We start from the raw sequence: 15,000 nt of genomic DNA, 5'->3' as shown, positions 1-15,000 counted from the left end.
CAGCCGAGCAACACACAGGCTTTTTTATTGTGATGTCTCTCTCTCTCTCTCTCTCTGTATGTGTTTGTGTGATACAGCCTACAGGGATCTAGCCACTTTAAGGCATGACGAGCGTGTGCTTATGAGCGTGTGTGTGTGTGTATCTTTTATATGTATGCTTCAAGTGTGAAAGCTCAAGGCCAGAGGCTTTTACACGCTCAGATAAACCGCACATCCCTCGATGCCATGTTGCTGTGCTGCGCTCAGCGCCCAAAGATGAGGAGGAGGAGGAGGAGGAGGATGAGGAGGGGAGCCGAGGAGCGCAGAGACGCTTCGGATTAATCAATATGTGTCAGTGAGAGATTAATTGCGTAGCCTGGAAGACTGTCTGAAATTATGAAGACAGACAGACCAATAACTGAGTTCGAGTTGCGACTCTGAGGCGATGAAGAACACTCATGCGGGTTAAAGAGCTGAGTCAGTGCAGGTCAGAATTTCTGGGCGTAATAAATAAATACATAAATAAATAAATAAATAAATAAACCCAAGTTACAATTTAAACACCAAAAACATTGTCAGAAGTTCTTTCTTTAAAACTGGAATGACTTCTTTAATCTCATTTTTCAACAACGTATGACTTCCATAGGAACCTTTTCCAAGAGCTTTTGTTGCATTTCCACTATCGCGTTTCATTTTCGTTCTATAGATCCAGGAACCTTTCTTTAGTTCCTAATGAAGGGTTTTTAGTTTCGTGAGAAGCAGGAACTGTATGGGTGGAGCCTGTTATATCGAGGGTGACTGATTGGTTCAACTCAAGAAGAAGGTTTTGCAAAGGAAATTTCCCCCCCCCCCCCCCCCACACACACAGTTTGAAAGCATGTCTGGTGTGGATGGATGTGTCCTGACACTTAAAACACACCCGATACACAAACACAGCGAACCGTTGTGATTATTAACGAGCTGACAGAGTTAAGTTCTCCTCATCATCACAGACAGACAGACAGACAGACAGACAGACAGACAGACAGACGCAGAGAGAGTGAGACTCGCAAAATATAAAAATGTTTAGCAATACATGAATGGACTCATGAGATATAAACACACACACACAGATGTAAGCAGATGCACAGACAAAAAAGAGGAAGGGACAGACAGGAAGAAAGACAGACAGAGGACAGAAATGGCAATCAGATAATAAACTGAGATATAGATGAGGACGAGAAAGTGTAGAGAGTATACTAGAGAGAACAAGAAAGACAGTAAGAAAGAGTGAAAGCAGTTCTTCCTCCCTCTTTTAACCCGATCTGATGGGATCGTACGGAGGCGTGACACTCGTGTTGGGGTCGGACCGCTGGAGCTGAATGCTAATAAGAGCCGAGGATCGAAAATCCCTGACGGACACGAGCTGGAGGCTTCCACACTGACCCATCAGAGAGCTCTCTCTCTTCCTCTCTCTCTTACACACACACACACACACACACACACACACTAATCACACATAATGCTAGTCAGCTAGTTCTATTTACACTACATCAAAGCTTCTGCTTTTTCATAATCCTCCCTCATCACGAGTTAAAGCAGAGAAAAAAAACACCAGTCAATTTCCACAACTCAGTTAAGTCAAATGATTAGGCGAGCTACGTACTCTAAGCTAGCTAGCTCATAGCATAGCAGTCTGATGCTAGTCCGAGTTTGCTCACTCTTTGCTTACCATGTAAGATTTAGCGTTACCAATTTACTCATAAAACTAGAACTAGCAAGACGCGAGTCGCTAAACCACTTAAACAGGAGTCGCTAATCGTATCAGTGACCAACTAACCAGGTTTTAGTCTTAGAGTCAGTAATGTTTCAAATCGGACACTTAGTCATTTAGGACTGTTTTATTGCTTGAATAATAATGAAATAAATGTAATGGCAGTGAGGATTTCATAACCAAGACAAACTTTATATTTAATAAACCAAGTAGTTCCTGGACTCCATATTAACATCAATCAACATCTCCTGTTATATTTTTTTACATATATTTTTCTTATATTGTATATTTTGTACTGTATAGTTATTTTAATTTTATTCTTTCTTGGTTAAATTTACCTTTTTTTTCTTTTCATACTTATTTTCTATTCATAGTCTTTTATTTTCAGGTCACTGGCGGTCGTCTAAGCATTTCACTGCATATCGTACTGTGTATGACTGTTGATGTGACAAATAAAATTTTAATTAGAATATATACTGAACTTCCAGCCTCCTAACACACAGTATGAGTGCAGATCAATCCCCGCTATCCGTTATCACCCAGATGAGGATGGGTTCCCTGTCGAGTCCGGTTCCTCTCGAGGTTCCTCCTATTACCATCTCAGGGAGTTTTTTCTTTCCGCTGTTGCCCTCGGCTCGTTCATCAGGGACGATCTGATCATTCTGATTTATACACACTCACATTCCGTATAAACTTAAATAATCCTTTTGATTGTGTAATCTCAATCACACACACTTTATGTTCTCGAGGACTAATCCAGTGATTCACACAGCACACGGGGAAAAGCACAACGTTTGGAAATACATTCATCTGGGATCACTTTTTTTGCTTTGAAGTTTAATAGTTTGCTTAAATTATTTTGCTCCTTTTTGAAAATGTCAAGTACTACATTTTTAAAAATGTCTTGAATCATTCCTTTGTGTGTGTGTGTGTGTGTGTGTGTTTGGTGTCATTTATATTTAATGCCTAGATGCTATACTAATGACACAAATCAGTAATGGAGCAGTCTGTACTGAAGGTTGTACTGAACAGGACTAATAACCTATAAAACATATTGATTATAAAGTATAAAGTAGCTGCTTCTGTCACGTCAGCAGTGTTTGTTTTGTCTGTGATGTACAAAACAATTGATTGTATAATGAGCTCGTGTGTTTATAGACCCACATTTTAGCAGTAGTATATTTCCATTTAACCCTTAAAACTCAAGTGGCATGGACCCAGGACGTCCTGCCGGTGTGTGTTAATGGAACCAGTTTCACAAACCACACTGTGCACTTGTCAGGATCGAAAGTTATCATTACTTTTAAAATGTGCAAATTTTAAAAAAACGACATGAGCAAGGGCTAAACATGTTTTGCGTTTTAAAGGTTAAGATTTCAGTTTTCATTTTCCTTTTATGGTCTCTTGCTGGCTTTGCTGATCTTCGTGTAGGAGGGAGATTGTGCTGTATTCTGTCATGATCTCTATTTTATGTTATTTTTATGATATATATTATTCATAAACATACTGTATATAAAACAAACAAACAAAGAACAAGAACAATTTCTTCTCAGACAGAAACTCTTTGTTAGACATACAGTACAGTGCAACGGGTAATTCCTAAAATTTTAAATGAACAATTGTTATTTCTTCCTTTTTAATCTGTTACTTGGATTGGATGGGTCAGTCAAAAACCCTGCACACAGTAAAAAAGAGAATAATAAAAATATTTAAAACAATAAATACTCACTATATAGAATTTAACACAACATTATTGTTTACTAGAACTCATCTGGAGCTTCAGGACTCGTGATGACTATTTCCAGATTAATTCTGCAGTAATTCAAATAGTACATATGGTGTTAATGAGTATATTTTGTCCTCTGCCAGTGTGTGTGTGTGTGTGTGTGTGTGTGTGTGTTAATGCTGCAGCTGAAATAATTTTGATTATGCATTTTTCTTTACATTTTAAATTCCCTCCTCCAAACGCACCATGTCAGTGTCTATGTAAATTATCTACTGCTGAGCCACGCCCAAGCTGGGGGCGGGGCTCTTGTTATATGAGGTCACATAAGGGGTAAAATCTAATTGGCTAATTGTTTAAACCCTGGTCCATACAAACAGGAGGAAGGTCTAGCTTGAGGGAATGTTTTTTTCCTCATGTTCTTGTGGTGTGTGTGTGTGTGTGTGTGTGTGTGTGTGTCTGAATGTCTGAAAATGACAAAAAAAAAAATTATTTGCATGATAGGTGCCCTTTAAAACTACACAATTGAACAAGAGATCTCTTTCTATCACACACACACACACACACACACACACACACACCTGCTCCCTGTCTCCTCTGATAACACCCTGAATGCTTTTCCAGTTACTGAGCTGTTTCAGGTCGCTGCCCAATCTAGCGCTCACACTGACAGACAGCATATCACGACTCGCTCGGTGTCATCACCCGTCTCATCTCCTGTCTGTCTCCATCACTGTCTCGCCCTGCATCACGTCTCTCTCTCTCTCTCTCTCTGTCTCTCCTTAACCCTCTGCTGCAGAAGGCCCTGGCCCTCGAGCTAGCGCTTGATTGGCTGCAGATGATGTCATCGCTTCCAGCTCTCCCTGCAGTGCCACGTGCTATTGGCTGGAGAGCGAAAGAGCGACGGATTGCTGACTGAGCTCTCACTTTCATTCATGCAGGGCAGGCTTTGTGCTGCTGGAGGCGGGGCCGAGCTCTTGACGGACAGCACAAATCACAACACACACACACACACAACACACACACACACACACACACACCGTGGCAATGGAGACATCAGGGCAGTGAGACAATACAGGGGTTTGAAACTATTGTGACTGCAGCATCATGGGAAAAAAAAGGAATGGTAGGGGGTTAATACGAGAGAAACCACACCCTGTATAGCACTGCACTACACTGAGTATCCCAGAATGCACTGCGGTAGCATGGCAAACATCTGTACCTTTAAAGCAATCTATTATTAATCAGGTGAATTTGGGATCTAGGGACCCTTTTTTATTTTTGCAAATTTATTGCACACACACTCACACACACACACACACACACACACACACACAGAGAGAGAGAAGCTAATCAGTGTCATGCTGATGGGGGTTGGAATAAAGAAGGGGGAGTGGATATGGTATCTTGATTATGATGCTGTCGCCATGGTGATATTCATATGAGCACATGGGGTGTTCCCCAAAGGGTTTAGAGGGGGGTGGGGGGTTAGAGTGAGTAGGGGCACACACACACACACACACACACACACACACACACACGCATACACACATATATGCATATACACACAGACATACCATTAATGTCTACACACCTTCCCCCGTCCACACTGTCCCATGCTGTGTGTGTGTGTGTGTGTGTGTGTGCGTGTGTGTGTGTGTGAGTGTGTGTGTGTGTGAGAGTGTGTGTGACCTCATCCAATACACTGAGGTGTCATTAAATCAAACACATTCAAACGAATATTCACAAATATTCACTCTCCACCCTCTCCCATGGTGTGTGTGTGTGTGTGTGTGTGTGTGTGTGTGAACTAATGACATCTCGTCGTTTTGGGTAAGATCACGCACACTCTCTTACTCTTTCTTTCTCCACCCTGTACATGATGTCATTGTTTTTTGTTGTTGCCATGGTTCCATCTGGATGTGTTTCCCTCGAGCATCTGAGTTCACACACACACACACACACACTACATCTCCCCCACCTCTTCCTCCCACAGCAGCTGATGCTGGAACCCCCTACTGACTGCAGCGAGGAGATATGGGACAAAACCGTTCCTTCACACACACACACACACACACACACACACACACACACACACACACACACACACCTAAACTCACAAAGACAAAAATCTGGGTTAATTTAATTTACTCCACAATAAAAACCGGGAGATTACACGCCCCAAACTGCCTCCAACACTGATCACTAATCCGATCCCCCTCTTCTGCTTCTCTTTCTTTTCAGCGAGGATTTCATGTGTGTGTGTGTGTGTGTGTGTGTGTGTGTTATCTCGTCATGTCCACGAGGCACAGCACACACACACACACACTTACCAGAATTCATTTACAGTAATTATCTAGTGTATCCCTCCTCAGCGTACAGTTTGGCTCTTTGTTGTGAGTCGCCTCGTCCTCTGCTGCGTGTGTCGTATTATAACAACGCTGCTCCGTTTGATTTCACTCCAGAGATCATCTATTGTGTTTGGAGCAATAAATAATAGATTTGATTATTTATTATTCATCCATCAGTAAGTCAGCATTCTGGCACGTTCAGGGCAAAGTGGGGTGTAACACAGGGCAGGGGTGGAGGGGGTGGGGAGGTGGAGGGTTGGGGTAAATACCAGAGCCTGTTATATAAAACAAACCTACAGGAGATGGACAGACAGACAAATGGGTGGGTGAATGGTGGGATGGACAGACAAGAAGACAGAAGGACATGAAGGTGAATGAATGCATGGTTGGATGAGTGGATGGATTGATGGACAAATGAGTCGATAGATAGACAAGTATATGCATGGATAAGTGGACGGTTGGATGAATGTATAAATGGATAAAGGGGTTGATGGATACCATTGTGGATGGATGATGGATGGAGGGGTGCAGAGACAAACTTGATGGAAAAGTGGAATGCATGGCTAATTGGACAAACGGATGGATGGATGGATGGCTGGATGAAGGGGAGGACAGACACGTGGACGCATTAATGAATTGAGTTAACAGTTTTATTGTCATTCTCGTGATAATCAAGTTACAGTAAAGTGAAACAGACGTCTCCGATGCCTTGGACTAACATATGACTGGTGGATGGATGGATGGATAAACGGATAGACAGACAGACTTATTGAAGAGAAACAAGGTGAGAGACGTCTCCCTGTGAGTTAACCACTAAAGCTCAGCTGCCTTGATCTTAATCTTCCTCACTTGAAGGTCGCTTTGGATAAAAGGTAATAATGAAGGTCTCTATCTATAAACGCGCTGAACGTCCTCGCAGAATATAATCTTAGGACATCTTAAAGGTTTGAGGATAAAAGCCTCCATCACTACAAAGCTGTTTCAGCGTGCGGTGTGGGGTGTGTGTGAGTGTGTGTGTATGTGTGTGTTTGGTGTGTGTTCATGCCTGACTGATCCTCCTGACTTGTTCCTGCTTCACTGAGCTTCTTGAAGTCATGTTGCCATTTCTGTGACCAAAACACAGCTTTAATAAAGTTCTCTAACCGCTTCTTTGTTTAAACAGTGTTAGCTTTAGCTGTACAGGGGAACCTCGGATTACGAGTAACGCGGTTTGCGAGTGTTCCGCAAGACGAGCAAAGATTTTTAAAAACATTTTGACTTGGAAAACAAACAAGTCTTGGTTTATGAGCACCGAGTATCATGTATCACGCATGCGCTTCTTGTTTTGATGCCGAGCATCACGTGATCACAACTGAGCCAACGGTTTTTCTCTCTCTTGCGCTGCGGAATTGTGGGTAATCGTCTCCCCTGCTGGGTCTTAGTGCTCGTCTCTTACTGGTATAATCAACATCCGTGCACGGGTGTACTGTTTACTATAACACTGTGACCACGTGTGTGTGTGTGTGTGTGTAAAACATATTTTATTGTTTTTTTATTTTCTGTATGTGTGTGTGTACAGCGCGCGTGTAACGCAAAAGCAAGTCTCATTAGAGAGGTTAAAGATCCATTATCTGCTCAAGGCTTAGCCTGCTCTGTGCACATACACACACACACACACACACTCTCTCTTTCTCTATGCTCTCCACAGAAACACTGCTCTGTCGCGTTTCTTTTCAAAAGTAAAGTGCAGGTTAATTTGTTTTAGCTTACCTACTTTAGATTTACACACACACATACCTGTACACACACACACACACACTGAGCCTACATGCACAAACGAAACACTTATCTGTCGGGATTTATTTTGCCTTTTTTTAAAGGTAAAGTGCAGGTTAATTTTTTTTTCAAATTTGAGTTCCCATTATTTCTTATGGGAAAATTATATTTGGTTTACGAGTGTTTTGGGATACGAGCCCACTTACGGAATGAATTATGCTCATAATTCAAGGCTCCACTGTACAACCTCCGAGACTCACCCAGACCGGCTCCGATCCTCGGGACAGGCGCAGGAACCGATTTCCAGAGCTTGACACTGAGGTCACGTACTGTAAGTCTACTTTCTTTCTCTTTTCACTTTTCTTTCTATTTTTTTCACTTTTCTTTATCTTTTAACTTTTCTTTCCTTTTTTTTCCTTTTCTCTTTTCTTTCTCTTTTCCCCTATACCAGAGCAACGCTCTAATACCTGGTAGTACCTAATGTTCGCACACAGTGTGCTGGTTTCTGGGGGTTTGAATAACCTGCAAGACAGGTGAAGCGCGTCTCCTTTGATTGGCAACATGGCGGGGTTGCCTAGCAACCACGGCGTCCGTTTTATAGACTGTCTGTCTATAAATCTGCCTCGTTGTCTGCAGATTTGACCTTTGCGTTGGCCGTGTTACAGATTTAGCATAGATTATTATGATTTTCTAAAAGACAGACAGAGACGTGGTCCTGTGACAACATTTTCATTCTGGCTGTTAAAGATGGACGGGTGATCGGAGGAAGAGAAGATCAGGGCATGGAGAAGAAAATGAAGAGAGAGAGAGAAATAAGAGCTACCTTTTAGTCTCTCTCTCTCTCCATCTATCTATCTATACTGTCTGTCTGTCTGTCTCTCTCTGTCTGTTATTCTCTCTCGCATTCACTTTCTATCTGCCTCTGTCTCTTTGTTCACTTCGTAACTGTCTGTCTCTCTAGGTCTGTCTATCTATCTACCTGTCTCAGTTTCGTACTCTCTTTGCCTATCTGCTTGTCTGTCTCTTTCTGTGTGTCTGTGCCGCTGATTTTTCTGTCTCTCTTGCTCTCTTTTTGTGTCTCTGTATCTCTAATTCTATTTATATGTCACAGTCTGTCTCTCTTTTGTGTCTGACTGTCTCTGTCACTCTCTCTGTGTCTCTTTATTTCAGTGCTGTTCTTCTTTCTATCACTCTATCACTTTGCTCTCTTTATTTCTCAGTTTCTCTCTCTGCCTTTCATTCTCTCTCTCCCTGGTTAGTTTATATTTCTGTGTGTGTGTGTGTGTGTGTGTGTTTCTCTCTTTCTGTCTTTCTCACCCTCTGATCTTTTGTTCCTCTATTCTTTTAAAGACACTTAGAGCACAAAAGGCCTGTGACGGTCACGCCGACACCAAGTCTCTTCCTTTGATGTCTGTCCTAAAAAAAAATCAGCAACAAAACCACCATCATCATCATCATCATCACCACTGCACTAATCCAGTTCCTGGTAGTATTTGGATCAGAGACTCACAAATTCTTCATTTAAATGTAACATCAGCTAAGATTGGATGTTACGCTTTGGCTTAATGTTCTCTTTACTGAAACATTGCTGTAGGATTATTCACACAACATGAGGTTATTGTTACACCACGGTAGAAACATGAATCTCCTATTCAAGCTACAAGATGTAAGATTTTTGAATGCTGCCCCCTGTGGTGGAAAATCCACATTGCAATTTATGAATTGTGACTGATTGTGCCAAGTGTGTGTGTGTTTGTTTGTAGGTCACTAAAACAACCCCAAAGTATTACTGTGTCTTCGTGTTTTTGAGATCTGAACACATCACAAAGCCAAAAGTAGCAAGCGAGTAAAAACACAAAGTGTTAATGAAGCAGAAACACAACAACGCTTTCCAGGAATAACTCACCAGGGGTTTTTATGATCTTACTGCCTTAAAGAGGGCGAATCCTAGGGTTCTACTGCTTTCAAGTAGGAAATATCTACGTTGATGTATGGTGTGTGTGTGTGTGTGTGTGTTTAAAAATAAGTGTATGGTTTTCTTTCTTTTCCCAGTTTTTAAGCATTAAATAAAATCCTACACAGTCGAGCTTTAAATACTGAACATGGTGATGATGTAATGTCTTAGCTGGAATCACACGGAATCTTTTCAAAATCTGCGTCAAATCACATTATATAAGCAGGAAGGTTTGATACATTTTTAAATCTTGTAAATACACAAAGAAGAAATGATTGAATGATCAGTGAATTGGTGAAAGATTTAAATGAAATCTATCTCACCAGCTCATTAAATTCTTACGGTGGCCGTGAAGTGCAAAACAAATTAACAAAACTGAAAACAAAATAACAAATCTGATACAAACCGGAAAAGGTAGGTATAGTTTGCGAATGAAATGCTTACCGCTGATTGGACGAGACATCTGTCACTCAAGATATAAAGGAAGTAGGAACTTGTTTTTTTATCTTTGTTTCTTGTGTGTTCTGCTTCACTTTAAACTCTGATGGCCGTGAAGTGCAAAACAAATGAACAAAACTGACTTCAGGGCCACGGTAAGAACACCATATTTGAAACCACAATACACACACACAAATCTACCGCTACTACAGTACTGCCTGTATATCCTGAGTGACAGATGTCTCGCTCAATCAGCGTAAGCATTTCATTCGCAAACTATACCTACTTTTTCCGGTTTGTTTTGGACTGGCCGAGAAGTGCAAAACAAATTTACAAATCCAAAAACAAAATAACAAAAACAAAAACAAAACAACAAACACCGCCCCCCAAAAAATAGTTTGGGGTTTTGTTAACTTGGTTTTGAATTTGTTATTTTGTTTTCAGTTTTGTTAATTTGTTTTGCACTTCAGGGCCACCATAAATTCTGCTTCAAACCATGCAATTAATCAAAAATGCAACTAACAAGTAAAGCATCCAACTGACCATCTGACCATCCAAACCAACAAATCAACCGACCAACAAAATAACCAAACAATCAAGAAAAAAGCAAGCAAACAACTAACCAAAAACTAACTAACTAACTAACTAACTAACTAACTAACTAACTAACTAACTAACTAACTAACCAACTAACCAACTAACCAACTAACTAACTAACCCACCCAGTGGGCAGAGGTTGGATATCAGGAAGTCATCAGGTCCATTCACAGCCTGTAAAAACTCGCTGTACTCTCTCACCTTTGTGCTGACGACCTAACAACCTCTTAATTAGTCTGGAGTTTTAAAGACCTTCTACATATGACCTGAGGGCTGGTCTACGCATTTATTTGTGCTGTATCCCTCCTCTACTCTTTAAGCCACACACAGTATCACCTGGCACATGACACCGTCGACGTGAATGTGAGCTCGAGATCCGCGCTCTCGAGTCTTCCTTCTGTACATCAGGCTGAGGAGAGCAAACATAATTAACTCGAGTGCTAGACACAAAACGAGTGAATGCTAATCCCAGCTCGGGGGGTTTCCTGAGCTTTATGCGGCGTTCATCAAAACCAACAGGCCTGCTCACTCACTCTCTCGTGGATGAATGAAGCCTGAACGGGGGGAGTTTTTACAGTTTCGGGCGACTCATTAGGAAAGAAAAGAAGACGGTGTAATTAGGATAACCTCCTTTCTCTCCCCCTTTCTCTTCCTCGCTCTCTCAGACAGATTTACTCCTGAACTTTACAGTTAACAGGAGCTCAGCCGTCATCGTCGCAGCCTCCCGGCGGGAAATGACAGCAGCTTCGAAGAGGACGTTCAAGAAACCCAGGAAGAGAAAGACGGATAGGAAGAGAAATGTGCTGAACACACAGAAAGCAGAGCTACTTTTATTACAGTAATAGGATATTATTTTATGTTCTATTATAGTGTTACGGCAAATGCATTAGGGAAGGAAAGAAATAAAAAGAGGAGAAAAAAATGCAAACGATGCCATAAATATTGTTCATTTGCACCCTGTACACCGTGTTACTCCTGCAGCCTCTGGAGAACTCCATGCAGCCCTGACACGCGGGCTCCAAATAACAAGCAGAGCCATGCTAATCTAAACACGGGATAATAGAGCAGTGAATCCTGAACCATCCCCAACACAGCGATGTGGCGGTGACACAGGAGGAACTGAATAGCGGGATTAAGTGCAAGCGCAGAGAGGCAGACGGAAGATTTGGAGTCTAGAGTTAACGCAAACACACAATGCAGTGGACCGCAGTACACATTTACTCTCTTAATGAGGCGCAGAGCGGCCCTGAGCGCTGAACACCACTTCATGCGACTTTGAAATGTACTTTATGAGCTGACATGAAGAGCAAGTTATCTCCAAGCAATAGGAAGGTTGTGGGTTCGAATCCACAGCCTTTAATCCCTGTTTATTGCTCATGTTTTATTCCTCTGTGCCAAAGTTTAATTAAATAATCAAAAGCACAAACTCCTCTGTCCCGAAGATGAATTTTGGTCATCTGGTGGTTTCCTCCGGGTACTCCAGTCCAAAGCCATGCAGGTAGGACTGATTGACATTTCTAAATGTGTGTTTGTGTGCCCTGTGATGGTCTGCCACCCCGTCCAGGGTGTACCTCGCCCAGTGCCCCGAGTGCCCGCGACTCTCTACAGGATAAACGCTACAGAGAACGAGTGAGAAAGAGAGAGCGTTACAAAGCACTGACACTGGAGACTCCTTCCATAAATGTTACACATGTTTATGTAAAGCGTGCACGGTAGCTGTTGCTATAGAAACAATTAAAAACGTGATCAGCGCATCAATATTAACCTGCGCTATCATAAGAGCTAATGTTTAAGAAAAATCAATCGCAGCCAATCAGAATCCAGAATGCAGTAGTGTTGTGACAGAATGTCCCGAGTCCGCTCAGGCAGTTTGACCTCTGGAATAAACACTGGACTTAAAATCTCTCGGCTGCATCGAGGCACTGGCTTTGTGACACCTAAGCAAAAACTCTCTCTCTCTCTCTCTGTCTCTCTCTCTCCCTCTCTATCTCTCTTTCTCTCTCTCTCTCTCTCTTTTTCCCTCTCTCTCTCTCTCTGTCTTTCTCTCTCTCTCTCTCTCTCTCTCTCTCTCTCTCTCCCTCTCTCTGTCGTGTCTCTGCATCTCGCTGTGAACATCGACCAGAAACCCCATTACCAGCCTCCAGCTGAGACTCATCGTGCTCAGGTGGCTCGAATTACATACGCATAAAGTTACTACACGCGACCCGTAGGGGCATCGTTACACACCCGTAACACACAGCTGTGTGCTGCGTGCTCCTGGTCTACGTGATGTTTTCTATCTGCTCGCTGATGTCATTGTTTTGGTGCCTATGGACGGCTTTTTAAACAGATTGACAGGATGTGTGTGTAAACAGGAAGCAAGACGATCGAACCTAGATCTCTATAGAGATGTAAACCAGGGCCTCCTCCCTACAGCTGCACCCGAACGTCCTCTCCGCTTAGAAACACACTGTGGACTGTTGAGTCATTTTGGCCCCTTTGTTTTTTTGGAATGAAAGAGAGAGAGAGAGAGAGAGAGAGAGAGAGAGGAATAACAAGCCGGATCGATTTATTAGGTTCTCACAAAGCCAAGCATGGAATCAGCACTTCCTGAACAAAACCCCTGAGAGACAAAGAGAATGTTGGAGCTTATATAAGAGATGAGGAAATTTCATAGGAAGAAGGGATTTTTCTTGTTTTCATAATTGGTCACATGATCCCTCATGCATGTATCTGAGACACCTGTGCTGATGCTCTAGAACAGGAAGCAGGTGGAACCCAGTTGTAACACAGATATGACTTTAATACCTGATTGTGTTTAAAGGTCTAATACGGATCATGTGATTGGAGATTGTTTCCTGGCTGTAGAACAGAAACACTGGCATAAACAAGATTCTCTAAAAGATAAAAGATTTTCAGGGATATTTGAGGGCGGTTCTCCTTAAAACCTGATTCTGATAAGAAACTAATTGAACTCCGCTGTAGGGTTCAACGTACTGTAGTAGCTTCAGTGGTTCTGCATGAGGAAGGATGATATAACTGGCGTAAAAGTGATGAAGCTGGAGTACAGAATAAAACAGAAGGCGTGTTATTCCTCTTACACCACAGCCATTTAAAAACTTTCAAACGTGTAGTCTCGTACAATGTTGTGAAACGTCACCTTCACTTTATAGCAGCTATAACTATATGTACTGGAGACTCCTTCCGTAAAAGTTACACATGCGTTTATAATCCTATACGGAAGACATCATGCTGACTACCAATGAGTTATTTGTTATTTATGTACACGTGTAGAGTTCTGAGTAAATGTGTGAATGAGCTGTTTTGATGGAAACCATGTTGCTGCTGTTATGGGAAATCAATCAACACTTTTTCCGACCAATCAGAATCCAGGATTAAAGAGCGAGCGAGCGAGTGAGCGGGGCAGAGCTCCTAATGATCCGTATTGACTTTTTAAATAAAACAATACGCTCGTCCTTGAACGACTCGTCACGTTCCCTCCCGTCCGTTCACCAGCGAGCCATAACGAAACTTCTTTGGACGCTAAGTTCTGCAGCACACTTTCTGGCTCTCAGAAGAACCATCTGGAACGACGTCAGGATGAGATGGAGTCTACACTACGTTCTCTGTCCTGCTGCTCCTGCTGAGAAGCGTGAGCCGGATCGCGTGTCAGGCTCGGACAGATTTGGGCTCAGATTTGGAAACCGGATCTCCTCCCCGAGAGCTCGAGCATGACCTCCAGGTCTGCGCTTTTTGATGCGTTCTCCCTGGTCTCGCCCGAGCCTCGAGCTCTGTTACAAGCCACTACACCACCACAGGACGACAACACACTCCGCTGAGTCCAGCCTGCACACACTCAGCGCTGTGAGATCACCACCATCAGCATCAGCATCATTGGAGACGCACGTGAATGTTGGGCAAAAAACAACATAACACACGCACACACACACACACACACACACACACACACACACACATTCGCTTCTACAGACATGTGCATCAATCCAATGCTGTGAAAATCTGACACTCATTGCATCATTGCAGATGCATTGAACATGCACGATGATGTCATGCGATCTCCAAACCTGTCCTCAAACCCCCTCACACACACATATCCACACGCACACACACACACACACACACTCCTGCACCTGCATGAAGGATCCCCTGTAGAAGCAGCAGGCGGCCGCAGACAGGGCGCTCCACAGACTGCATCTCTCCGTCATGCTTCCTCTTTGCTTCCTCCTCCTGTCTCCCTCTATCCACTCCTGTTTTTTCCGTCTCAGGCACCACTAGAAGGTCCGGGTCATGCCCCTCTTACACACACTCACACACACACACGCATGCATACACACACACATATGCACACACTCAGGATAGCTACGAGAGTGTGTGAGCACAGAGCCGGCAAACGGCTGCTACTGCTCTCTCTTTCTGCCTCTCACTCTATGCTTCAGAGAGCTGGCAGGGA

The 15,000-nt window shown here is 42.8% G+C and overlaps 1 protein-coding gene across 2 annotated transcripts in view; it reads right to left on the bottom strand.

The window, feature by feature from the left end:
- The window catches only part of sh2d3ca (SH2 domain containing 3Ca), a 45,946-nt gene that overhangs the window by 19,925 nt on the left and 11,021 nt on the right, over positions 1-15,000 (bottom strand). The window contains exon 1 of one of the 2 annotated variants that reach the window (XM_053515921.1): positions 14,681-15,000. This exon is cut by the window's right edge and continues 1,653 nt beyond it. The exons of the other annotated variant lie outside the window; for it this stretch is intronic. Coding sequence (XP_053371896.1) covers positions 14,681-14,755 — 75 coding nt within the window. The 5' untranslated portion in view covers positions 14,756-15,000. The remainder of the gene's footprint in view (positions 1-14,680) is intronic. 2 annotated transcript variants of the gene reach the window in all.

Source organism: Clarias gariepinus, chromosome 17 (genome assembly GCF_024256425.1).
Source record: "Clarias gariepinus isolate MV-2021 ecotype Netherlands chromosome 17, CGAR_prim_01v2, whole genome shotgun sequence".
In the NCBI taxonomy this organism is placed as follows: domain Eukaryota; kingdom Metazoa; phylum Chordata; class Actinopteri; order Siluriformes; family Clariidae; genus Clarias; species Clarias gariepinus.
The sequence above is the reverse complement of the archived record's forward strand: the minus strand, read 5'-3'. Positions and strand labels throughout refer to the sequence as shown.